Genomic DNA, 25614 nt, shown 5'->3' with positions numbered 1-25614 from the left:
TCCCCACTTTGAGGTCCTGGTTCCTTTAGCTTAATATTACATTAATGATATTTTCTTTCTTTCATAGGATGAAAAGATAGTTCTGTTCCATGTCATTTAATAAAATGCTTGAAAACTCCCGATTTAAAATTCTGTGCTTTGTACATAATATCTAGCATCTTATTGGGTAAATTTGTTATTGAAAGGAAATCTAACAGGTGCTGTGAATTGTCATGTCTTTACAAAATGTAAGCAGTACTTAGCTATACCTTCATAGAAAATAACAATGCATTTACCCTACACCCTGTAACCTTATCAAGGAAATAAAGATTCTGAGTTGGCAGGTAAAAGCTGCAGCTTTATTTACAGTAACCAACTATTTTAAAGGATGTCAGTGCACATTCATATATTCATTATTCCAGCAGAAATGGAGACACTACAGATTTCATCATTAGGAGTCCTCTACTGAATGAAAGGAATAACACCTCCTTTTTAGCTAGGTATTTGGGAAAATACCCTTATGAATAGTTGCGCATTTGATCCAATGTTTTCAACAAGAGCAGAAAGGATTCTGCTTTTAAGCTCTCATCGGATCCATACTCATGGAATATAATCATATGAAAAAAATACATTTGAACTTTATCCATTTTAAATGCCAAAGAAAAATAAGTAACTAATGCAATTCCTGCCAAAATTCAAATGTGTGGAATACAAGATCTGGACTACATAGATTTTGCATTTGTGTATTTGTTTTCGGGGATGTTTTCTTAATACAGACAGAGCTGTGAACATCATAAAGTACATCCTACCTATATAACTTGTCCCTTTTTGTACAAGAATAAACCATAGTGACAGAAACATGTCAGTTATCAGCTTTGCTATTGCACTATATATAATCACTATGTAATAATGTAAGCATAGCAAAAAATGCTTAGAGAACAATGAATTATCTTGAGAATAAACCTCATAGAGAGTGCTGTATCTTGCAATAAACGTAACTGATGGTTTTGCTGTACATGGAGTACAAACCATGTTTTTCTGCAATCAGCTGGAACTGCTGTTTTGGGTGCCATGCAGCTGCATCATATTATAGAAGAAATTCAGATTATAATTTCCTTTTACAAACCCCTTTATCTTCCTTTTGTCCTATTTTCTGGTTTTAGTTCAAATCATTCACAGTCAGAATACGTATGCTCTATATAGGGAAAGCACAACACATTACAATAGTGTTGCCATGGGGACTGATTAAGATACATTTTTTTTGGTGTTCTCTGTAATAGCAAAAGCCAAAAATCATGAATAGTAAAAAGAAGCCATAGCTTTCTTCTGTAATTGTGACCATGACTGCAGCCCGTCCACACTACAGGTTTTTTTTTTAATAATATCCCAGATTTCACTTCTGCTGATATAGACACAGTTTAACTGCCCATCCATATTTTAGGGCATTTTGGCTAACACATCACCCAGTTTCTACTCCTGCATGGCAAAAATAGCAGAGCTAGTATTGTTTGCCAGGCTCAAGTGTACCAGTTGCTGTGCTATCTAACCCCACCTAAAACAGGTGTTGCTGTGGTAAGGCAAAGCCAGGAAAACCCTCTCCCTACCAATGCTCCCGAGGCTCTATGTTGCGGGTCGGAAACGTCCTGGACCCGAACAGACCCCTGCACAAGAGCGGACACTTCAGCGGGGTCATGGTGTAGGAGCGGCCTTGGCTGAGGCACTGCCTCGCTCCGCGACCCCATCCCCGGCCCGTTGCCGAGGCGTGTGGCCACGCAGGACGTTTCCTGCGGCCCCAACGGGCAGGACGACGGCCCCAGCACAGGGCCAGGCGAGAGGGGAGGGAGAGACAGAAGCCGCGACCGGGAGCACAAAGCAGGTGCCCCCCTCCCCTTCGAGGGGCGGGCAAGGCCGGCGCGTGTGCGCTGCTGGTCGCCCGGGGACCCCAGGGCAGGGCGGCTCGCCCCTGCCCAGGCGCTTTGTGTGAGCAGCCGTCTCCGTCCCCGCCCGCCCACGCGGGCAGCTCTGCCGCGGGAGCCGTTGGGGCGGCGGGGGCGCGTCACGGAGCGGCCGTTGGAGCAGGGGGGAAGGGGGCGCGCGGGGCGTGGCGCGCGGCTGGTGCCTGCCCCGCTCTGCCTTGGCGGGGGGCCAGTGCCGGCCGGAAGTGACGGGTGATTCACCTGCTGGGCGGTGCGCGTGGGGCGGGGCAGGGTGAAGCGCCCGTCGGCGAGTCGCGGCGAGGAAGCGCCGTTGGTGTCGTTGGCGGTGCCCGCGCCATGGAGCCCCGACTCCTGGCCCTTGTGCTGCTCTGCTGCGCAGGTGGGGCGCTGGGACGCGCCGGGGGCGAAGCCCGCAGCCCGTGGGAGGGAGTAGGGGGCTCTCGAGGGGCAGGTGGAGGGAAGGGGGCGGCGGCGGCTCTGCCGGGCTGGGAGCGAGGGCGGCGGGGGGAGGGCGGCTCCCTGCCCCGCTCCTAGCCGGGGAGAGCGGCGGTGGCGCCCGCCCCACGCGGAGCCTCTCGCGCTAGCCCAGCCGCCGCTGTCCGCGGCAGGCGCGGGAGGGCTGAGCGGTGTCTCCGTCCCTCCCAGCCCGTGTCCTGCGGCGGCCGTTGCTGCCGAGCCCCTGGCAGCCCGCGAGGAGGGGGGTCTGATGGGGCGGCGCCTTCCCGGACAAAGGTGCGGTGCTGCCGCTCCGCCGCCCAGCCGGGGCTCCGGGGCGGACCTGCGCTTTGTTCGCGCCGCTGCTTCGTTTGGTCGCCTCCCTCTTCGTGCGCGCCTCCGCTCGCCCTTTCTCTCCCGGGCGACCCCCGATGCTGGCTGGAGGCGACCTGTTCTGCTGTGGGCTTCGTGTTTCTTCCTGGCGTGCTTTTTGGGGAGGGAAGTGGTGGGGGTTGGAGTGGCTCCGCTCTCGCGTTTGTGCAGCGGCCGCTTTGCGTAAAGGGCTTTCTATGGAGCGCGCAGCGGGCGACACTTCAGTCACGCCTGAACCACACCAGCAGAAGGCTGCTGGTGGCTGTGCTCGGCTCTTCTCAGATGGGGACGGCATCGTCTCTGCAGACAGTTACGTGCCGCGACGGTATTTTAGCTAGTGAATCCAAAAGAGAGAACAAGGAAGTTCCACGAATGGAAGTCGAGTGAAACGAATAAATAAACTTAGATTTTTTTTTTAATATGTGTATGTTTAACATCTATTTAATAATTGAATATAATTTCAAAGTTGGTCCTGCTTTGAAAGGGTTGTTTGGGTTGCAACTGATCTGTTCTGGATTCGATGAGTATGATTGAAATCTGTGGAGAGAAAGTGAGAGAATTTGAGGGAAGGAGAAAAGAAAGTAGTTGAATCAAGTGTACATACACTAGCTTGCTTTTCTTTGTGAGGGAAAACAAAGGAATACATAATATCAAACTAAAAAAAAAACCCACACATGCCTTGCATGTTAAAAACAGAAAGTAAGGATATTTTTTCATCTCAAACGTTTAGTGTTGCTATGTTTTTGTAATGAACCCAGTTGGAGTGCCATATTAATATTCCTTAAAAATAACTTTTTAAAAAAACATTGTTTTAACTAAAGCTGGTTCAAGATTGTATGAAACTACAGGAGATGACAAAACACCTGAGGAGGTTAAGGTTTACAGTAAAGTGCATATCAGTAGTGTCAGGAGGACACTTTTTGTTTCCTGTTGAAATGTCAGTGACATTGTTGGTGTAACTGCTGTTTTGGGAAATTACTCATGGGATTGAAATTCTGTATGTTTGAAAGGATATCAGCAGTAGTTCTGTATTTACTCTTTTCCTCTAAACAGAGTTAAAAACAAGGTATATGCTGTGTTAAAACTATTAATTACTAGTATTTGGAGAGTGGACCAGGGATTAAGATTTGTGTTGAAACACTTCTAGCTAATGCTGCAAACAAAGCTTGTCTTTAGCAAAATGTGTACTGAGAATATGTGCTGTGAGTGACCTGGATCACTGTAAGGGTAGCAAATGATACAATGTATAAAGCTAGAAATAATTAAAGTATGATGCAAGGTATAACCAGAAGTAAACTTTACAGTTTAGCTTTACTGAAATATACAGGTGTCTTTCAACTTGACTTTGAAATTGGATAACTTCCTAAAGAAAATAACATATACGAGTTTTCTTGTGTTTTGATTAGTAATATCTTTTTGCACAGTTACTTGAATGACTGATCCCTGAAAGATGCACATACTTCACAGTCCTGTGAAGGAAATAGTTTAATAGTCTCTATATGATAGAAGCTGATACATCATTTGAGCTTTTTCATCTTTTTTCCTTCATTGGGCTAAGTTATTAATGTTTCTGGGTCTGTGTTCCAGGCAGTCATTGCTTCCTTCACTGAGGGAACAGATTTCAGTAACTGGCATTCTCTGTATGGACCAGACCTTAGAGGAAGCTAATCTGCACTCCATGCAGTTGTGTGAAAGCCACTGGCAGTGGAGGATTGTCTAATTGCTGAAGTCCTTACTTGAGTTTATGATAGTGGAGTAGTTTGTCATCGTACTTTAGGATTTGCAGTGTGTGCGCCATTTTCACTGTTTCATTCCCCCCCCCGCCCCCCCATAAGCCTAATTTTTCTTGTCTCCTGATCATTAAAAGTAGAGGATTCAAAATAATTGATTTTTTTTCAATTCAAATTTAAGAGAAGGAGGCTTGTCTAATCTGTATGAAATATACCCTAGTTGCCTGCTGAGGGTGTATCTTTATCTGTTGAAACAGGGAAATGTTTGGGTTTATGTTGTCCCTAAACTCTTCTCAGGGGTTTAAGTCTCTGCTAAGGTCAATTTCACAGCCATAAATAATGAAATTGATAACTTCCTTTTCCTTGCAGGAAAGGAAAAGTTCATCCTTGAGCATTTAAGAGGTACGAGGGGAGAACAGTCCTATTCTCCCATAGTAGTATAGTTAGTTATGAATTAATTCTAGTGACTGCCTGTGTCATATTATGTTGCTGTACAGCTGATAAATAACTTGTGCCAGTTTCTGTTTGCATTAGGGCTTCTGAAAAGTGGCCACAGAACAGGTTGATGTAGTGGAGTCTTCTGTTCTCTCTTACAGACTTAAAATAGCATGGAGTCACCTCTGGATTGCTATTTCTTCTTAAAGTGATTGTACTAGTTTTTCACTATCTAAAAATGTTCTCCAAAGCTGTGGTGAGTGAGAACTTGTTGGCCATTTGAAGGACCAATACTAGTTGTATGTATTGTAGACAAGTATGAGCAGTCATTGAGGATTCCCAAAGTGTGCAAATTCAGTTTAACTTAAATGGGTACTGCATAGCTGTTATTGGCAAATCCTGGAATAAGGTAATAAAAATGTTGTACCTCTTCAGATCTTGAAGTATTTCACTTAGACATTTTATTTTTAAAAACTGTTTTCCAAAGAGAAATACAGAATTCTGGTTTGAAGTGGAAAGTTCAGTGGTGATGCAGGTGCTGGCAGATTGTTTTGGTGGGTTTTATGAATGTGCAAATTATTGTATGTTTGATTAATCCTAAGCTTTCCAGAATGTTTGGTCATCTCAAGAGCTAATATATTGTTACACAGTGTCAGTGGCACTGAGCATGTGTTTGCTATGATTTTAGGGTGACCATGCATACATGTTTATAAGCTTTTCCTGGCTATATGGTGCTGAAGAAAACATTTCATTGTACTTGTAGCAATTCAAGTTTATGTGGACCCTCAGAAGACTGAGAATAAATACAGATGCCTAACTTGTGATGCTGATTTAAAAAATAAGATAGTGACCAATGTCTGAATTCTTAAAAGCGTGTAATGGCAGAGTGCAAATTTTCAATTGCCGTGAAATGTTAGGATACCCAGATTAGTATCAGTCTTTGTATAGGTGGAAAAAATTGGTTGTGCCAGTGGTGATCAGTATAGCCTTCAGAAGGCACGTTATACAAACTGGTAATGCTTTGCACATACATCCTCAAATTAAGAATAAGAGTTGAAATGCAGTCTTAAGGTAAATAACATAACTTTTGGCAGGAATTTCCTTAGTCAATAGTGATAGTCATCTCATGTTGCTGCTCTTGTGCTTTTCACAATAGTAGTAGTAGGTACCTTTATACTATATAGATATTCTACAGTGTGTGAGACTTTATTTTAATAAATTGATTTTATATTAATAAAGCTGGATAGATTTTGAGGAAAAGTCTGTGGTTATTGCAGTAGCATTAAATGGTGTTCATAAAACTTGAAAAAGCATTTTTTTAGCGAAGTTCATGCAGGAGCAGAATCTAATGCAGACATTGTAAGTGAGCATTTGATGGTTATTACACTTTTTCGAATTTGTATAAAAAAGAACTTAAATCTGTTAATGTGTTTTTCTTTGTTTTGAATAACAGGATCTCACAAAACCTTAAACTAGGAGAAATTTGACTACCGTGTGAGTTAAATGATCATTCTTATCCCAGTCTGGCAATTTCTAACCCTGGTATGCCTGTTGAGGAGTAATTTTAACAATTTGCAGGCTTCAGCTGTTTGAATTAGTTGGAGGGGAAAATCTCAAGTTCTTAAGTGTCCATTGACACTAGAGATCTGGTATTCAGGACTCCTTTTCTGGGTTTCCTACAATCCTAACATTTTGAGAAGCATGAAAAATGTTAACGAGAGATGACTTAAATTGCTGGGTTAAACTAGTTACCCCTATAACATCAACCTAGAGACAGAGTTACAGTCATTTTGCCCTAACCTTCTGTTTATCAGAAAATCTTTTATGCAGTCAGAATGCTGCTGTAAAGATTACTCTAACTGGTCAATTTGGATGGTCTGCTCTCACTGTCTCCCCTTGCTGGCTTCCCCTGCTGTGTTGCATCAACCTTACACTGCCTGTTTCACTTACAGTGCCTGTCACAGGCTCTTCCAAAGCTGATTCTGCTTATTTTAGAGATGAAACTACCACTCCCAAATGGTTGTTTTAGCTTCCATCACTGTTTTTAAATATATATTTTTGTGTGAGTACGTGTGTTGTCTTTGTGTCCATTCATCCTTCAAGAAATTCCTCTAAACGTCTTCAAATCTACCTCACAATCAGTATCTGCAGAGGTCTCTATGTACCAGGAACTCATTTTTGGGGCTGTTGTTTCATTGTAAATTCTAATTAATTTAGTTGTCAGTTGTTGCTTGCGTGAGTTTGTACTTTTAATGGCCAGGATTCTCTTTTTGCTCTTGTTACAACTTCTGGTTCATTTCATGGAGCTTTTAGATGCTTTTTGAAACAAGCATTTAATAAAGAGAGCTTTTAACAAGTTGTGTGGTGTGGCTCAGTGGCTTGTAACAATGGCATAACCTAACCAATTGCATCAATGTTTTAGTCACTGCTAGCTATGTATACAGTTAGTTTATGCTGGCTTTTCTTTTTCTTTCATTTTATGGAATTCCTCTTTCTCACTAGTTTGCATCTGTCAGGGCATGGTTATAAGAAAAGCCACTTCAGCCTGTTGCCATGGGAGTTAAGTGTCAGTCATTGGCAGCTTGAACATGAGTAGGCCCTGCATCCTTGCTGGTCATTTCCTTTACTGTGCAACTGCTTTAGTTGTGGGAGTGTACAGTGAATGGGTCTGAGCTGAGACTGCTTAAAACTTTTTTTATTAATTTTTAAATTAGTTTCCATAATCTGGTACAAGAAAGAGTTGTGCGAACAACTTATCGTGGCACGGGGCAAGGAATGAGCAATGGGAAGATGGCAAATGAAGGTTAAGGGGAAAGCCAATTCTGCTTGATCAGTATTTTCCAACGTGAGAGAGAGATCTGTATAACCTTGGCCTGGGGGGAGCTGAGCTGAGGAGTCTGACTGCATCACTAAATCAGGCAATCAGTTGAATAGCTAGATGTTACCTCAAGGACTGGGGGGTTTTTTGTTTGTTTGTTTTTTTCTTGTTTACGTCCAACGTTGTGTTATAGCTGGCATTCATCTGACTCCATGGTAAGCCAGTTTCAAAGTCAGAGAATTAGTAGTTGTTTGTAAAGTTGTTCTTCTACCTGAACCAACTCACTGAGATCAAAGGAGCCTCAGCTCTAGTATAAGAGAGTCAGTGGGATCATCAAACAGTTAGGAGTGGAGTGTGTAACTGTTGATTATTATTAATTTTTTTTTTATGTCACGTGCTTGTTAGATCATGTAGTAGAAAACTGCAGTGTGAGTAGACAGGATATGGAGCTTTAGGGCCTGCAGGCTGGAGCCAGTCCTGAGCCCCCCACCAGTGACGCAGTTGTTCTTTAGCTGCTTGTTGAGAAACATCTAAGGTGCTTGATGGTTAGAAGTTCTTCAGTTCCACTTGCTGCCACATTTTTATTTGATGTGGCATGTACTAGACATTTATGAGTACATCTTTCTAGCCTTATAGGTGTAACTTGCACTTAGAATGTTGAAAAAAAGATTACTGAACAAGAAATACTTTGGATGCTTAGAAGGATGAGGATTTTTTAAATTCACTACTGTTAACTTGTGCAGACTGAGATTGTATAGGTAGTTAAAACATCATGTGCTTGCCAATCCTGGGCATATTTTGTTTGTTTGTTTTTGGAGGGGGTAAGCAGCAAGGAACCTCTTGTCTCAGTTGTGTTAAGGCATGAGAATAGTGTGTATATATTTTTAAAGTCTCTCTCAAATTTTAAATAACTAGTTAACTCTGGCTATTTGGGGTGGTTATGTTATCTGGTGGATTGACTTGTTGCACACCGGGTAACGAATTCCTGGTTTGGGACAACAGTTATTGTAATTCTTTGAGCTTATTCCTTTCTAGGTATTTCTTAACATCATAAAAAACAGAAGCAGGCAAGCAACCACTTTTTTTTTTCTGTCATTGTGTTGCTCACTTTTTTTTTTTGTAAAATGAACAAAAAACTTCCCAAAACATATACTACTGAATAAGATCGTTTTCAGTATTGCTGCAGAACTTGCACATACTAGGAAAATATTGTTCAGTAGCTCAGAAGAGCCAAAACCGCTTTACTCAAGTGAAAATAATATGGCTGCTCAGTTAAGTGCTTGATTGTAATTTAACTCCCTAATGCATTGACTGACAGATATGCCTAACATGTTCACAATGAAAAAGGGCTGCTTCGTTCAGTTTCCTTCGTCATTTGCCATCAAATTAGCAGGGGTGGGGGGACTGTATCATGTGACTTCATTTGCTTAGTGATTGTGTAAGCCTTCAAATATCAGATTGTAATTAGAAAAATGTAACTTGCAGGACTGAGAGCAAAAACCAACTCCAGCAGTTGATGTAGATTCATTGGAGGAGAGGCAGGCTTTTTTATGAATTTGTAAGTAGGGTCAGGATTTGGGCTGCTGTTTGTTGGCTTAGTTGGCTGAGAAAAGTCTTTGTAATGGTTGGAACCCATTTCTTTTACTCTGCTAATACTATTTCTAGATAGTTCCTTAATGGCTATTAAGTGTAGTCTGAAGGTACAGCTTCATGTTACGCTTAGTCACATTACAGATGTAATGTGATCACATCTGGTGTAACTTCATGTGTTCGTATAGGCTGTTCCCAATGCCAGGGATCGTTTTGGGTTCCTCATTCCCTTCCTTGTGCCAGAGCTAATGTTGTGCAGCTACTGAACAAATTTGTTCAGCTGATACACTAGAAAACTTTCTTGACATGGACTTTTTCCTATTGGATGAGTTAATTCAAATCACTCTGTGGCTATGCAGCCGGGGGGGGGGGGGGGGCTGGGCAGCGCTGCTTACTCTGAGAGCTGGCAGCGGCTTGGCTGGTGTAGGTGTAACACGAGGTTGCTCTCTGTGGGTGGGATTCCACAGCAGCACGAGCAAGGCTTTATCAAGGCTCCTGCAGTGTGACAGCTTTTCTGTGTCTAGCGATGTGCTCCTACCACTTGCCTTGTGCATGGCTGACTATCCAATTCAGAGAGCTCCATCTGGAAAGAAAACAAACCCTCCCGTGCTGTGTAATTTTTAATGAGGTTAACTCTTTGCTCTGACTTTTTGCCTTTTTTCACGGTGTTATACTGGCGTAAGGGAGGGGACAGAATCAAAACTGAGGATGAGAAGGCAGGAGCTCGGCAGCTCCAGATTAGTTTAACTGTCTCTCCCTTAATACGGCAGGCTGAGCTAGGTCATGCTGGAACATTTAAATGTGACCAAACACTAAAACTCAAAATTAAGTGATCTTCGGTAGATGTTGGGCTAGACAGTATGTCTGTGCTTAATCTTAATAACAAGTTTTTGTTATAACACCCACTGCCCCTTTTTGTTGGTTTCCCCCAAAATAAGCCTATCCTTTACTTCACCAATGAGGTAGAAGTGCTCCCTCTCTCAACTTGATAAGCATGCTCCCATTGAGTAAGGTCATCAACTGCTGTGGTTGCTAGGATACTTGTTTAGTGACTTTGGGTTCAGCAACAAACTTGAAGAATGTGCTGTATGAGTTGGGAGCCCAGGGATAGCTGTAAAAAGAAAAGAGTGTTGGAGAGAATCTGAAAGCAAAAGGGAATGTCAAGGGAAGAAGTGAAATTTGTCTAAATAAATCAAAGTGAAAGGTCAGCAAGGCTTTACCCCATGATTTTTAGTTTTGTTCTTACTTGCATAGCTAATCTGAGTTCAGTTGGGAATGAAATGAAGCTCATGCTATATATTTGCAGGATTAGGACCTTCATTATTTGTAGATCTGTTTAAATCCTACCATTGTGAATTTTTACTTTGGGAGGAGGAGTGACTTAATTGTGCAATCTGTCTTATTTCAACTGGGACTGGAGCATGCAACTTATCATGAATTCGAGCAAGTTACTCATTTGATCTGTCTGAGAAGTTTTCTATTACAAGTAACATCCAGACTGAGGGAGCATATTTTTGCAGAAGTCTGCTTAGTCTGTCCATTTCTTGTGGTTTGTTAGTGGGTTTTTTTTTCTGTTTTTTTTTCTTCCCTCTTGTAGGGCTTATCAAAGAGTAATTTGTGGATTCAGTTTATAAACCATAGGTGAACTCTGGTACAAATTCGGTAACTTAGTGGTTATTGTTGAATTGGTGTGTGTTATCAAACTTCTCAGACTAGGCCAATGCAGAATTGCTTCAACTTTGGCTTCTGTTCAAAACGGAACACTTTAGGACAGTGGTTGTGGTATTCTGAAGTGGACTGGTCATCTTGAGCTGCTCCACAGAAATTGTGAGCTTGGAGAGTGGCAAAACCATTTTTGAAACTGGTCAGATTTCAGTTTCTGTGTTGCTTAAAGCCACGTTTCTGTGGAAAAAATCAGAGTTGCAGGGATCAGATAGAGAGGAATAGAAGACTTATTTTTAATGGTGGAGTCCTGTTTAATTGCGGAGGGGGAAAAAGCCTGAAATAGATGGGGAGAAGGTAAATCCATTATTTAGCCAAGTCGTGTATGATAAAAGAACAAACCCTGGGTACTTTGAGAGTTAGGTACAACAGGGAACCTTTGCCCAGTAAATCTGCCTCAAAAGGTGTGCCTCAGAGTCCTGAATGACAGTAGCTGTCACTGTTGTCTCATCCTGAAATCATGGCTGTCAGTATTTGTCAGATGTTGTCCAAGCACACCTTTCTGGATTGGGCCCTTTTGGGGTTTAGGTGGAGGGATACATCATTTATTAATGTCAGTAGGATAGAAGTGTTAGGAACAGTTTTGACACTTCTCCCTACTAAGATGAAGGTTCCATGAACATAAAGCAAGAATTCCAGATGTGTGATGAACCTCCTAAGTAAAAATTAGATGCCTGAATTCATTTGCTAGCTCATTCCTGAATTTAGGTGCAAAATGCTTTTTCTGACTCAGGGTTGACAGTGGTGCAATAACACTTACTGCTTGTCTTTTAAAATACACTTCTTTCTCAAAGCAGTCTATATATAGTACTGGAAACACTTTAAAAGTTTCTGTTTAAGTACTGAGTTGCTTCTCTGGATAACCCCAAATCTTTAGTTCTTTGCTTGAATAATTGATTACGATTAGTATATAGGTGCAACAGATGATCTTTTAAATGTTTTTTTTTTTTCCTTATCAGAAACTGTGCTTGATTTATGAAGTTTATATTGTAGCATTGTATGATAACCACAATTCAAGAGTGTTCAGTACAGGGGGAAAGTGCAGTCAATGAAACTAACAATAAACTGTTTGACACTACTGAAACTAGCAAGACTGTACTTTGTTAGAAAAGCTTTGCAATTTGCCTTTTCCCAGAGCTGTGTTATTAAAATCTAAATTATCTGCAGAATTCTAGAATTATTGCATATTAAAAACAAACCTGCTCTTTAGATTTGTATCCTTTATACGGACAGATGCAGTATGTTATGCCATTTCTTCTTTCCCTGTTATATTTAGTCCTGTATAATTATTTAGCTTCTGGCAGTTTCTTGCCTGTTGCTTGCCTGTTCCTTTTGCTCATCTCATGCTTATTCCTCTTGCATAAGGTGAGGTTAGTTAAATGGTCTTCACTGCTAGATGTCTGAATAAAAATGTTCATAGGATGTGTATTGCCCTAATATAATTTTCAGATTCTGTCCTGAAATACTTCATGAGAATCCCTAAATACCATGGAGGTAAAATAGAATTTTAGAGTTTCATTCTCATGTCAAAAATCCCCAAATCTGTTGATGAATTTGCACCCTAAAGGGAAGACAGCTAATATTTTCTGTGTCCTTCCATTAAACTTTCATTTTTTCTTCTTTCTTGCCATTATTCCCGTAATGTTCACTACGTTAAAGACTCTTTAGAGTCCAATATTGTGTGTTGTTCGATGTCTTGTCTTCCATGGAAGAATGGTGAAGTTGAGAAAATAAATATGAGTAAACCTGGCTGACAAACTTCAGTCAACCTGCAATCTCTCTCCCATTGTTGTTCAGCCCAAACTTCTGAAGTCTGGCCTACTTCTGCAGAAACTGAAGTAGGACTAACCCTGCCTTAATCTCCATCAGACCTCCCAAAGACCAGAGTCATGGCGTTTTCAGGGTTTTGCAGTGCGGTGTAGACTGCCAGAAGTTCTAGAATTTATGACACATGGAAAGATAGATGTGCCAAAGCTTCCTAGCTTTTTTTGCCCGAGTGCCTGAAGGCTCTGGCTTCAATGGGGCCATGCTCTTGCTGTTGGAGGTCAGATGCTGGAAATTCTGAGAACCCAAGCCTTGAAACTAGGCTTTCTGGCCTTTGAGGGTCCCAGTGGTAGAGCAAGGATTCAGTTTATGGTGCAGTCAGTTGTGATATGCTGTGGCAAAGCACTGCAAGCTGTGTTGATGTGACCCTGACTGGATGCATCAAATAACTAAAGTAAGTAATGTTAAATATTCTTTTTTTTTTTTTTTTTTTGGTAACTCTTAATCCAGTTATTCCATTAGTAGCACCCTGACTTGCAAAGAATTTTATTGGCATAACTTGAGTGTACTGAATTCTTGTGTAATGAGGAAGCAAGAAAAGCTTGATACAGATGGTGACTTCTTGTGGGGATTTCAGCCATGAAGAAGGCTAACAACATGTTTGTTTTAGACTTTACCAGGAGACATGGGAAAGTGTGCTCCCCCCCGGGACTCCTCAGTGTAACTGCTAATTGACAAGGATGTTAATATAAGTTGACTCCCTGGGTCCCATAGTGTCTTACTTGAGAAATGTAGTTTTGAAATAAGACACAGATTTTTCTATCTGAGTGAATGTGGGAAAGGAGTTGGGAATTTTGTTTTATAATGCCATTACAGTTAGCTGAAAAAGGTACGTGCTTACAAAAATCGCCTCTTGTTCATAGCTAATTATTAACACGATCTGTTGATGGAAAAAGTGCTATTCTTAGACAAACCTGATATTTTGCAACTACAGAGAGGGCTGCAAAAAAGTTTAACCTGAGATGGGAATTTTGACCTGCTTTTGTTAAATTATGAAGAATGGCAATCTATTATTTGTATCTAGAGAGGATTTTATACAGCTTAAAACTGGTTTAAATACTCCAGTTAAAGACTTGTCTGGGGTAATTTTGTAGCAAAATGGGTACAGCTTGTTCCTCCTGACATAATATTTAGAGATGATGCTGGGGAGTTGACTTTTGAGGTGGAAGTCTGTCAAGCAAAAAGACTTGATTGCAGTTGTGCAAACATCTAGAAGCTGTATTTGAGAGAAGACCCCAAGCAAAAGGGTCTCTTACAAGTGATTTTTGTAGCTTGCAAAGCATGAATATGCATCTCTTCTTTTCATTCCTGTTTACTTCTTAAGGCCTCATTATGTGAAGAAAACCTTTTATGCACTACAGCCCTTTCTTTTTTTATGGGCAGGTATTGACGAACAATATAGGTTTTGGAGAGCCACTTAATAAAGCTGAAATATTATGCAAATATCGATTGCTTATAGATCAAAGATGGCATTAAGTACATCAACAAAAACCACTGAACCCAACTTTTAGTCCCTGTAGAAACAGTCCTCACTTCTTGGCAAGCATCAGGGAGTACAACTGCAATTTCAGATACTGATTTGAATCTGGAGGCAGTCTTGGCTTCACAGTACATCTCCCCCACTCCTGCCCCCTCAGTGTATTACTGTTGCCATATGTTCTGCTCTTCCAGCTGATTGTTTACCTGTGCTATTACAATAGTAAATGGGAGGGATTGCGTTTATAGGATTTTTAACGCTTCTGTAACCTAGCTCTGTCTAATGGGCAGAAACATTTCTGTCAAGTTTAATGCATGGACTTAAATTTATGTGAGCCAATAATCCAGAATTTCAGTACATACTGAACTGTTCATGTTTTTCATTAAAAAATAAAATTCTAAATGCGAAGTAAGTGATCTAGTTAGTTAATCTTTCTGTTATTTGTTAGTATATATCGCAGTTCTGATTGTACATTTATTCGAATGGAGAATCCGTTGCTCCATTTTTTTTGTTGATTTTCTGTACTGAAGATTCTTTTAAATGATACTAGAAAACAGTTGCCATCAAATAGTATCAAACACTTAATTTTACTAGATTATTTTAAAAATACTAATAATGTAGTTTGCTAGATTGTGTTCCACTTGAGTGATATTTGAAGGTGTTTCCAGATATTCAGAAAGGACTGAAGTTTCTCAAAAATGATATACTATTTTGCGCTCCTTTAGAAATAATATGAAAAACTTGTTCAGTCATGCAGAGATGTTAGCTTGCAATGCTATTTGGGGTTAATTTTCCTGAGGAAGAATATTTAATTCCACACTGAGAACCTCAAATATAAATGTTCAGAATCCAAAATGTATATTGACCTCTTAGCTTCTGATAAAAGCTCTTATAAGGGATTATACTTAGTATTCTGCACCAAGGAATAGTACTTGTCTATTGTTATCCAGTCAAAGGTTTATTCTTCTGTTTACCTCAACCAACCTTAGCATGTTTTCTCCTTGTAAAAGTATTACAAGAACAGTATCCATCTATTTGGACCAATTCCACTATTTTGATAGCTTCCAATTGTTCTTCTGAGAATCTGTTGCATGCTTCTGAGTCTGTTTTGAACTTTACAATGATTAGTTTGCTGTCATTAAAAATGATAAATTTTAATGCTGAATAGCTTTGAAACATCGGGATAACTAATTTTAGGAACTTGCATCTTTCTGGTGTGTTAAAACAAGTCTGAAAAGGTCTGAAATCATATCCATAAAACCCTGCTAACTAAAACAAATACATATCTTCATGCAGCTTGATGAAATGTCTGCCTGTCACATGCCAGTGCCTAAAATGCCACAGTTGATCCACTCATATTTTGAGGAGCATTCTAGGGGAGGGAACAGAAATTGAATCTTCCTGATTTAAGTAGAAACTACTGGAGGAAATGATATTCTTCAAGCTCTCCCAAGCCTCATCTGATCACAGTGTGCATCAGCTTCATCTAATCTTTAATGGAATTATAAAATCACTTATAAAGAAAGGGACCTCGATCATCCAACTTTCTGCTCCAAGCAGAGTCAACATTGAGTACCTTGGTCTTATCTATATTAGCCATCAATAAATTGCCCATCCTACCCAGCAGTGGGCCCACATCTTCCTTTTCTATTCTTCTGTTGCTAATGTACTTGTAGAAACTTTTAGTTGGGCTCTGGCTTTTCTAATGACATCCCTGCATGCTTGGGCAATGTCCTCTTCCATTTGTAGACTGTTCTCAGTTCCACCTCCTGTATACGTCCTTTTTGTATTGGAATTCGGTAATACTTTCTCTGTTTAGTCAGGCTCAGCTGCTGATACATCTGCTCTTTTTTCCTGAGTATTGGAATGTACTGATGGTGTGCTTGGAAGCAAGTGTCCTAAAAGACTTGCCAGCTCTCTTGAGCTCCTTTGCTTTTCAGAGCTGTGTCCCACAGGATCCTACCTACTGAAAAAAATAGTCTGCTCTTCTGAAGTCCAGGATCTATACTGTGCATTCTTTCCTCACTCCTTTCAGCATTTTGAACTCTACTATTTCATGGTCACTGCAGTTAAGGCTGCCATAGATAATCACATCCACAGCAAGTTCTTCCTTCTTTGTGAGTAGCAATTCCAGGAGAATATAAAATGGGTTTAGCCCATTTAGCATCAGTTGTTAAGTTCCAGAAACCTCCTGGATTTTGTCTTGCTGTGTTGTGCTTCCAATAGATGGCAGGGAAGCTAGTCTTCAGTAAGAACCAGGCTCTGTGATTTAGAGACTTTCTGGAATTGCTGAAGCAGACATCATCAGCTTTCTCACCCCGATCAAGTGGTTTGTAACAAACTCCTAGCCCAATGTCACCCTTACTGGCCTCTCCTTTGATCCTGATCCACAGGCTTTGAGCCGCCTGTTGTTCATCCCATAGAAGAGCTGCTTATGTTTAAACTGCTCCTTCATGTTAAGGGCAATATACTTCCTCCTGTTCTTCCCTTTCTGTCTTTCTTAAAAGCCTGTATGCATCCATCACAAAACTCCAGTCATATGAGCTATCCTACCATGTCTCAATTACACCAGTGTCATAGTTCTGTATACAGGCACCTGAGGTGGATCCCCCTTCAACCTGTTTTACCTTTCCCAAGATCTCTTTTGCCTCCCACCAACCTGCCCCATGTCTTTACCATTCCTGAACCTCTATTCTTTTGCTTAACTACAAGCTGCTATCACCATCCTTTGGTATACCCCCATTTAAAGCTCTTGTCACCAAATTGGCAAGTCTGTCGGCAAAGATGTTCATAACCCGCTTTGTCAAGTGGATGCCATCTCTCACTTATTAGTCCTTGTAGAGGGGACTCATGGCCATGGGCAGCACCAATCCTGTAGCCAGGTTAGCTTACAAGATGTGCCTACCTAAGCCTTTCCCCTTTCGTATGTAGGACCAAGGAGAAAACCCCCTGGAGTCCCACATCCTTCTCCTTTGTCTCCAGGGTTTTATAGTTGCTCGTGATTTGCTCTAGGTCTCCCTTGGCAATAGTATTGATGTCTGTGTGGGTGAGCAACAAGGATTAATAGTCCAAGGGCTAGAGAAGTCTTGACTGCCTCTCCAGCATGCTGAATCTGGCCAAACCTCCTTTGGCAGCATATCTGGCAGCAGACGTGTGTCTCTGTCCCCTGCAGAAGGGAGTGTCCAACCACTGTTACCTGCCACTCCCTCTTGGTGCTCATGTGAGAGAGAGACAAAGTGGAAAATGGCTCTATATGCATGTATTCTTTGTGTAGGAAAAAATGTGAAACACTAGTATAATAAGAATCAGCTACTGGGAGACATTCAGTAAGGAGGGAGTAGAGACTCATGAAAAATCAGAGTTGGAATGCTCAGGCCAGCCTTTGTTTACCTCTCTCTCATCAGGTAATGTGTTATAAGCTTGGCATACAGAAATGATAGTTGAAGCATATAAACCTCAGAACAATTCTCAGTTTGCACTGATGTGTTTTACATGCAGTTAGGTGTGCACAAACATGCTACTCATGTTTCAAGAGTTTCAAGTTTTGTAACTGAATCTTCTGCGTAGGATAAATTTGTGGCAAGTCACTTAAGGCTACTATGTTGGTTTTGGTACTTGGGTTCTGCTTTTCTTTGGTGTATAGCTGTTGGTCACTGTGTTTCTTTAATCTGAAGAATATGAAACATGGAGCACTGTAAACTTCAATTTGAACTGCTTCTTATATGTGACTTTTAAAGCACTTTAAGCAGACTGCCCTGTGTTTGGCAGAGTTATAGTAGCCTGGTTTCCTAGGACTGTGTCTCTGAAATGCAATGCTTCAAGCTTTTAACAGAATTTTTCTTTCCCAGTGTTCTTGCTCCCTTTCTCGTTGTTCTGCCATATGGACAAGAAAACAGTATGTGTAAAGTCTACTCTGAAATTACACTTAATTGCCAGGCAAGTCAGTCAATCAGAGGCAAGAGACAGTCAAAGAATCTAATGTTTCTCAGCAATGACAGAACAAACAAATAACTTAAGGGCCTGTTGGTTTACTCAGACAGTTATTTCTCCTTTTGTTTTTGGTTGAAATTGTCCAAGAGATTGAAAAGTAATGGCAGAAGAGGAAGAGAAATAGAACATTAATGCACAATATAGCTGAAAAATGAACTGCAGAGAGAAGAGAATTCATGTGCTGATTTTTGACTAACTTTCTGAACAAATGGAGCTTGTATAATCAGTCTAGTGTGTGTCAACTCAAAATCAGAAATTTTTGATTTTTAGTAGTACAAATGTGTTTTAACACCTCTAATCCTAAGTATGAATTCTGTTACCAACTGCCCACTGAAGAAGCAGACATGATTGTGTTCCTGTTACCTGAACTACTGGAAATTTTCTTAAATTCTCAGCAGGTCCACTTGAAAGGGAGGGGAAAGTATATGTGTATTCTGTAGTCATCTGTTCTAGAACTTCAAAAGCCAAAGTAACTGTTATTAGAAATGCTGTCACAGAGCAGAAATACTGTTTCAGTCACTGCAGTGATTAATTATTACTTCAGAATTAAGGGTTTTAATTTCCCAAGTTACAGATTTGAAGCTTATATGAAAGCAACATTTTAATTTATTTCATCCTCAGTCTCTGAGCTGCATTTGAAATCGTCTCACTTTCTTAATCTAGGAAAATCAAAATATGGTAATATAATTTAGTGATAAACTTAAACATTGTGTTACTGTCCTCTAAGGAAGCTGTGGAAGAGAGAGAAACAAAGGAATATGATGTCTCTGATAAATAGATGAGGAATTAAAGTTCTTTGTTACTGTGCTTTCTGGAAACATGAAAGTACTGGAAGCTGTGCTCTGAATCCACCAATTTCTAGAGTTGATGGCTAGGAATAATACTTTGTTTATATGTACAAAACTGACCAATTTTAAGGATTACACTGTAATATATTTCAGTCTTCATTTGACCTTTTAAGAGGTATAGAATGGCTGATTTACACTTGGAAATCTGAAGGAATCCTTTTGGAAGGGAATGGCAGCCACAGCAAGTCACCCAGCATTGAGATAGTTAGGAAACAGTAATAATTCAGCACAGCAGCAGAGAAATTAGTTGCTCGGCTATTTTGGCAACGGTCAAAACAGGTTGATACACATCTGTGTTGGAATTATCTTTGAGAAGATGTACATAGATTGGTAGGAAATGTTGTACATAAATTTCTTCTCTACCTCAAATTGAGTGTGGTTTTTTTTTTTCCCCCTCCCCCGGAAGGAAAGTGTGGCTTTACAAAGTAATACCATGAATGGTAGGAAGTGAAATAATTCTATCTAATTAGTAATTTTATGTTTTCAATAACTATGGAGCTTTTTCTTGGAGGTTTCTGTCTGGAATTTAGTATGTGACACACACCTTCTCTTTTCAAATGACTTTTTTTAATACCTTTTAAAGATCCTTTTTCTTTCAACATCAGGGGAAAAAAATCCCAAATACTTGATGCAGAGCAAGACTTAAAGCAAAGTGATTGATATTGCAGTCTGAGCTACTGCAGAAGTGCACTAGAGCTAAGGCAAAGTACAAGCTGGATAGTAACTAGAACTAGCACAAAAGTGCGAGTTAGGTAAGTGCGCCATTTGTAATAAATTTTTAATTGCATTACATCTGCGACTGCTTTTACAGACACCCCCAAAAGATCTGTCCTGTTCTCATTGGCCACTCTTCTTGTGACCTTGCATCTACTGTGGCTGTAGTAATGTCTGCATGACGGTGTAGCTATAATGGGCAGCAGCCTGCACATGTAAAATGACTGTGGAAAATCCCCGCCTGTCATCCAGCAAGGTGGAAAAAACAGTGGATGTACAAATACCAAACTTGTTTCCATTAGGAAACAGATGCTAAGCAAAGGAATATCTGCTTTCCATTTCTTGATAATGGTGTGTGGGTCTACCCGCTTGATGAGGGAACCCTATGTGCCTTGTAAAATACAGGAAAATCTTGCTTCAGGCCTTTTAAATAAGTCTGTAAATTCTGTTGGGTTATTATACAGATTCTTTTTTAGGACTTAATTGAGCAAAATCAGTTGTTTGGAAGCATGTTTTCCTTTGAGCAAACTGTTCAAATAAGGATGACAGCTATTTTTTGAGGAGGAGGTCAAGCAGAAAGGACTGGCAAATCTAAAAACTCATTAGGATTTTTGGAAAAGTTTCATCTGTCCACTTCTTGTAGATAAAACGGTCCATATACTTCAAGACAGACTAACTTGATTGGATATAACCCAAGACTTCACAGTAGTTCTGTCAACCCTGGCTGACCTTATGAATATGTTTCATGCCCTAATTTTACCAAAGAGAAAGTGGTGATAAGTTGCTGCTGTATGTGTATGTGTGTATATACTTACATATATGTATATATGTATACACACAGGTGTGTGTGTGTGTGTACTTTCTGTGGGAGTTGGATTGCATAAAAATGTATGTTATGGTTTGAAAAGTGTAACTGCCAGTTGGATATGATTGCAAATTAAGAGTAACTTCCTTTGTGTTAGGAACGTAGTACTGTACAGGATTTTTTTAGTGGCAATAAAATAGTCTGGTGAATGATATGATTTCTACACAGAAAATGTATGTATTGGATTTGAAAAAGGAACTGTATAAACTTGGTTTTCTAAGTGGGCATCTGAACTTCAAAAAAGTTGAGCTTTTTATTGTGCCTGTAATAGTTGAGCTTCTAAGTAGCTGAGGCTTTGGCTATTTGGAACCTATGCAATTACTCTCTCATGGAGGCTGGGTTTAGGTATTCCTTTCTGGAAAGAACATGCTGATATATAATAGAACATTTACTGTGAAAACTGCTTGTGAAGTGTTTTAAAAAATCAAAATAAATTTTTGTAGGTCTAACAAGAAGCTTAAGTATAACTTCAGCTGACCAGTCAATGTTTGAAAAAGCTCAAGGAGAGAAGGTTACACTGCCATGTACTTTTGTACTCTCGGAAGAGGATGAAGGCCCACTAGATATTGAGTGGGTCTTGATACCAGCAGATAATCAGAAGAAGGAACAAATAGTAAGTAGAGACCTTTTTGGAGACTGTTTTAATTCAGTTGTTAGAATAGGTCAATGTATGAACTTTGTTACTGACCTCTATTTTTTTTAATATATATATTTTTTTACTTTCACCTTTTCAAGATGGGATGTTTGTGATCTTAAATTACTTTGAAGCACCAGTCATGTGAAATACAGTGGAAGCTTTGGAATAACAGAGGTTAAGTATGAAATATCAAGAAATCTCTCACTATAAACTTGTTGCTCTCTAAGGAAGAACCCCAAAATTAAAAATGTTTCAGTTACAGAAAACAAACTGTGCTGTGGTACCCACATTGTCTTCCTGACTGAAAGCTGATTCATGAAAATTTGGTTTTAAACATAATTTTTTTCATATTCCGTTCTTTGGAAGCCTCGTCAATAAGGCAAGGTGACCTCTTCAGTAGAGAAGTTTTACAGAAGGAATGCTAGAGCAATTTTGAATAGTTTTCTTTAAGCCAGAAGTTAATGCTGACATACTGCTACTGTTTGGGCATGTGCTTGGTCAGAATATGCATTAGTGTACTGTTTGTGGTGATGTCTTGTAGAATGAGATATTTGGTTATGTCATGCTTCTGGGATTATTTAAAACGGTAGAAAGAAACTGTCAAGAATGTGAAGAAACAGAATTGTTATTTCAAATATTTACATGCCAGGTAGGTTTTTGAATCTTATTTCTGTTTTTGTAGATAATTATGTATGCTGTAGACAGGATTTACAATCATTATTATGCTGCTATGACTGGACGGATGCAGTTTACTAATCCTGATCCCAGATCTGGTGATGGTTCATTGGATATCCTGAATTTAAAATCAGCAGACACTGGCACGTACCAGTGTAAAGTGAAGAAGGCTCCTGGAGTTCAAAGCCAAAAAATACAATTGACTGTACTTGGTAAGAAGACGGTGTTCTTGAATTTTCAGTGACCTTTTTTTGCACTCATGATGTCCTGGATGTGATATATAAAAAGAAAACTTCTGTAGGACAAAGTCATAGATCATAAATACATGGTGATGCCTTTGTTCTTGAGACACTTCTTGGGGAGGAAAATCTCTTTTTTAGGGGGAGAATTAAAGGAATAATATTCAAAATAATGAGTGTTTTCTTTTTGTTTTGTTCTTGCTTTGTTTTTTAAGTTTAGTTCTGGCTTGCATTTCAAAGAAACTCTTTCCACGCATAGAAAGCATTAGGTTCACAAGGTTGATTTCATCTTTAGCTAAACAGTCTTACCAATTAGAACAGTAAACATTTTGATTGTGACTGTTATTAATTAAACATTTTGTTTGTTAGTAAAGCCGGCAAGGACTAAATGCTCCATTGAAGGATCACAGGAGATTGGAAATGACATTATCTTGAAATGTGCATCGCAAGAAGGATCCCCGCTTTTATCCTATGATTGGAGAAGAGTAGCTGGCACACAAGAACTTCCTGCCACTTCTGTGCTGAGTATTGTCAAACTTTATTATTTACTACTCTGAAATACTTAAGATTATATTCCTATTTTTGGCTCATTGTGACTTGTGAGCAACTCATGCTTAGTTTTAGCATGGAATGGTCAAGATGCATGTCACTTCTGCTCTCTGTCTTTTCGCTGGATAATATAACTGACATTTGAGACAAACTTTTTTTTTTCCTTCAAAAAAAAGAAAAGATTCACTGGAAGAAATCTGTAAAGCTTTAGGTTGAGAGAGATTCTTACTATTAGGCTTCAGAATCGTGCTCATTCCTGCATGAATGTTGTGGCTTCTCTTGCTTGCTGATCTTAGGCTGCTTTTCTGCCCAGTTGAGCAGTGGGAAAGAGAATAGACTCTAGGCCAGTAGTTAGAGCTACCTTCAGGAAGGCAATATTGAGAGCTTGCATTTTTACTAGCTAAAGGAGAGGTTGAACCAAAGTCTTCACCTCCCAGGCAAGTGACTGAATTTGTTGCTTAAGATGGGTGCATCTCTTTGGAACAAAAGTTGTCACGGGTAAAAGAGGAGAGAAGGCTTATCCTGCTCTTGAATGGGCTAACATCCAGGAAATGGTTCTATGTTACGAATTTTGAGTGATGGATTCCAAATTATTATGGTGGTTGTATTGGATTCTCTTGTGAGAACTTCTCAGAAGCTTAATTTGTGAGTTTTGGTTTTGTAAAAGTTCTTCTGGAACAGTACTTCTCAGTACCAGTTCTTTTGGATCTTCTTTGTAGTTACGAAAACCTTAACCCTTGATGTGGGTTTGCCTTGCAGATTGATCAGTTTAAAAATCTGCTCATAAGTAGACATACTTAACTTAGGTTGTGCACAGCGTATAGGACTGAGTGTATAGCGTGATATCATGTCTCTAAGAGTAGCCAAAGTGGATGTCTGTAGGAAAGAGAATAAGAATTTGCTGCTTCCTCATAGCAGTCTCCTATTCTTCCATAATTGTTGCCTCAGGAGATTCCTGAGGCAGATGAGACTTGATTAATAATAATGATAATAATTAAAAAATCCCACCTCTCCCTTCTGTTAACTTCCCCATTCTCCTTTGAACTTTTGTAAACTATTAGTATCTGTAATATCCCATTACATAGATCTCTAAAGTTTAGCTACATGTCTGAAGAAACTCACACTGTTCTTTTTGATCCTGCCTCTTGGTAGTGCCATTTGATACCCCATTTCTTGTTTTGATGGTGAACAGTTGATCCCTGATGTCCTTCTCTATGCCACTCAAGATTTTAGGCTTGTTGTATTCCCCTTCCTTCTCCACACCCCAAATTTGTCTTATGGTAAATAAAAATCAATTGATGATATTAGTGCTGGAAAAGAGTGAGTGAGGAAGTATGCATGTGGTGTGTAACCTCATATAGCCATGTTTGTTTTGGACACCCAAGAATATAGAGATTACCTAATTAAAATATTAAATAAGTACCCACTTCTTGTCCAGCTGAAGGAGGTGTAGTATCTTAACAGCTTTGGCCTTTCAAGTGCTGATGGCAAAGCTATTAGCAATTTACGTATGTGAGCCATTTGAAGTTCACATAGTAAGACCTTACACAGGTAGCTGCCAATGGCTTTGGAAGCCCTAGTAGAATATTTTTCCTATCACTGATTCATATCTCCTAGACTGCCAGTATAGCTAGACTTAATTGGTTTCTCAGTGTGATGTTTTGGTTGGATCCTTTTGGAATTTTGGATGTGGTTTCTTCAAGTATCTACATCTGAGCTGGTTGCGTAGAATCAGTTTAGACACAGTGAATACAAAGGGTACTTCTAGGACGCAATTAATATTTTGTGTTTTAGAATTCTGTTAGGGTGAGAGAATCAACCCTTTTAAGTATCCATTCCTCTCCACTGATAGAGATACTGTTTGTAAGCTTAATATTAAGTCAAATGCTATGGAACAAACTTCTAATAATGTAAAAGGCTTTTACAAAAAATGGTATTTTGGAACATGATAGACTTCTGTTTTCATTTGGATATTATTTTTAATAAGGCTTTTTAATTAAGAGTTTGTGCTAGATTAATAATTCTGTTGTATTCAACATGAAATTAATCTTTGGAAAATGGTAAACCTTTGTCTTTCATTATTTGTAGATAAGAATACAGGGGAACTTCTCTTGAAAAATGCCTCTCAAGACTACTCTGGTACATACAGTTGTGTTGCCTCAAACAGAGTTGGCACAGATGAATGTTTTGTTGAGCTGAATGTCACCCCTCGTAAGTGTTTGCTGTGTAGTAGTCGCATATTGTTTTGTATCTTAAAGAGCTAAATCTTGTTTCTCTAACCTCCTTAAAAAAAAAAAAAAGAAACTCTACTGTGCAACTGATGGTTGCCACTTTGTCTCAACTCCCCAAATGCTAGGGCAGGGGTTGAAGCATACCCTCTACGATTCAGTGATACTGTTAGCCTGGAACATGGGGAAACATGCTATTTTTAAAGTTGAGTTAAGAGAAAAGAATTATCTAGTTGTACAAATCTGACCTTTGACAATCGATATTGTAATTTATCTATTCTAGCTATAAATACAGCTGGTATAATTGCTGGAGCTATTGTAGGAACTCTACTGGGCCTCTTTTTACTGGCTTTTCTCGTCTTCTGTTGCTGTAAGAAACATAGAGAGAAGAAATATGAGAAAGAAGTACATCATGATATTAGGTAATGACATATCTCTAATTTCTGAACAGCATAAATGGAAAATTAACTTTTAAGTGTGTCTTTTAGTATGTAAGATACTCGTGGTTGAGAACTCTGTTTTAATTTGGAAAGCCTGTTAACATACTAAC

At 39.6% G+C, this 25614-nt stretch overlaps 2 protein-coding genes across 5 annotated transcripts in view; one reads left to right on the top strand and one right to left on the bottom strand.

Annotated features, from left to right (window-relative positions):
• Positions 1-2187: 2187 nt before the first annotated feature.
• Positions 2188-25614, top strand: part of CXADR (CXADR Ig-like cell adhesion molecule) — a 38240-nt gene continuing 14813 nt past the window's right edge. For 3 of the 4 annotated variants that reach the window (XM_067299634.1, XM_067299626.1, XM_067299619.1), the window contains exons 1-6: positions 2188-2295; positions 21180-21349; positions 22056-22260; positions 22657-22812; positions 24925-25047; positions 25348-25486. In XM_067299634.1, coding sequence (XP_067155735.1) covers positions 2253-2295; positions 21180-21349; positions 22056-22260; positions 22657-22812; positions 24925-25047; positions 25348-25486 — 836 coding nt within the window. In that variant the 5' untranslated portion in view covers positions 2188-2252. Of the gene's footprint in view, positions 2296-21179; positions 21350-21471; positions 21548-22055; positions 22261-22656; positions 22813-24924; positions 25048-25347; positions 25487-25614 lie in introns of those variants that run through there. The other variant, XM_013955337.2, reaches the window with a different exon arrangement.
• C1H21orf91 (chromosome 1 C21orf91 homolog) overlaps positions 3207-25614 on the bottom strand; it is a 91462-nt gene continuing 69054 nt past the window's right edge. The window contains exon 6 of the mRNA XM_067299684.1: positions 3207-3260. The gene's annotated coding sequence lies outside the window, so the exon portion shown is untranslated. The remainder of the gene's footprint in view (positions 3261-25614) is intronic.

Source organism: Apteryx mantelli, chromosome 1 (assembly GCF_036417845.1).
Source record: "Apteryx mantelli isolate bAptMan1 chromosome 1, bAptMan1.hap1, whole genome shotgun sequence".
NCBI lineage: Eukaryota > Metazoa > Chordata > Aves > Apterygiformes > Apterygidae > Apteryx > Apteryx mantelli.
Note: the sequence above shows the minus strand (reverse complement) of the source record. Positions and strands in the feature narration are given on the sequence as shown.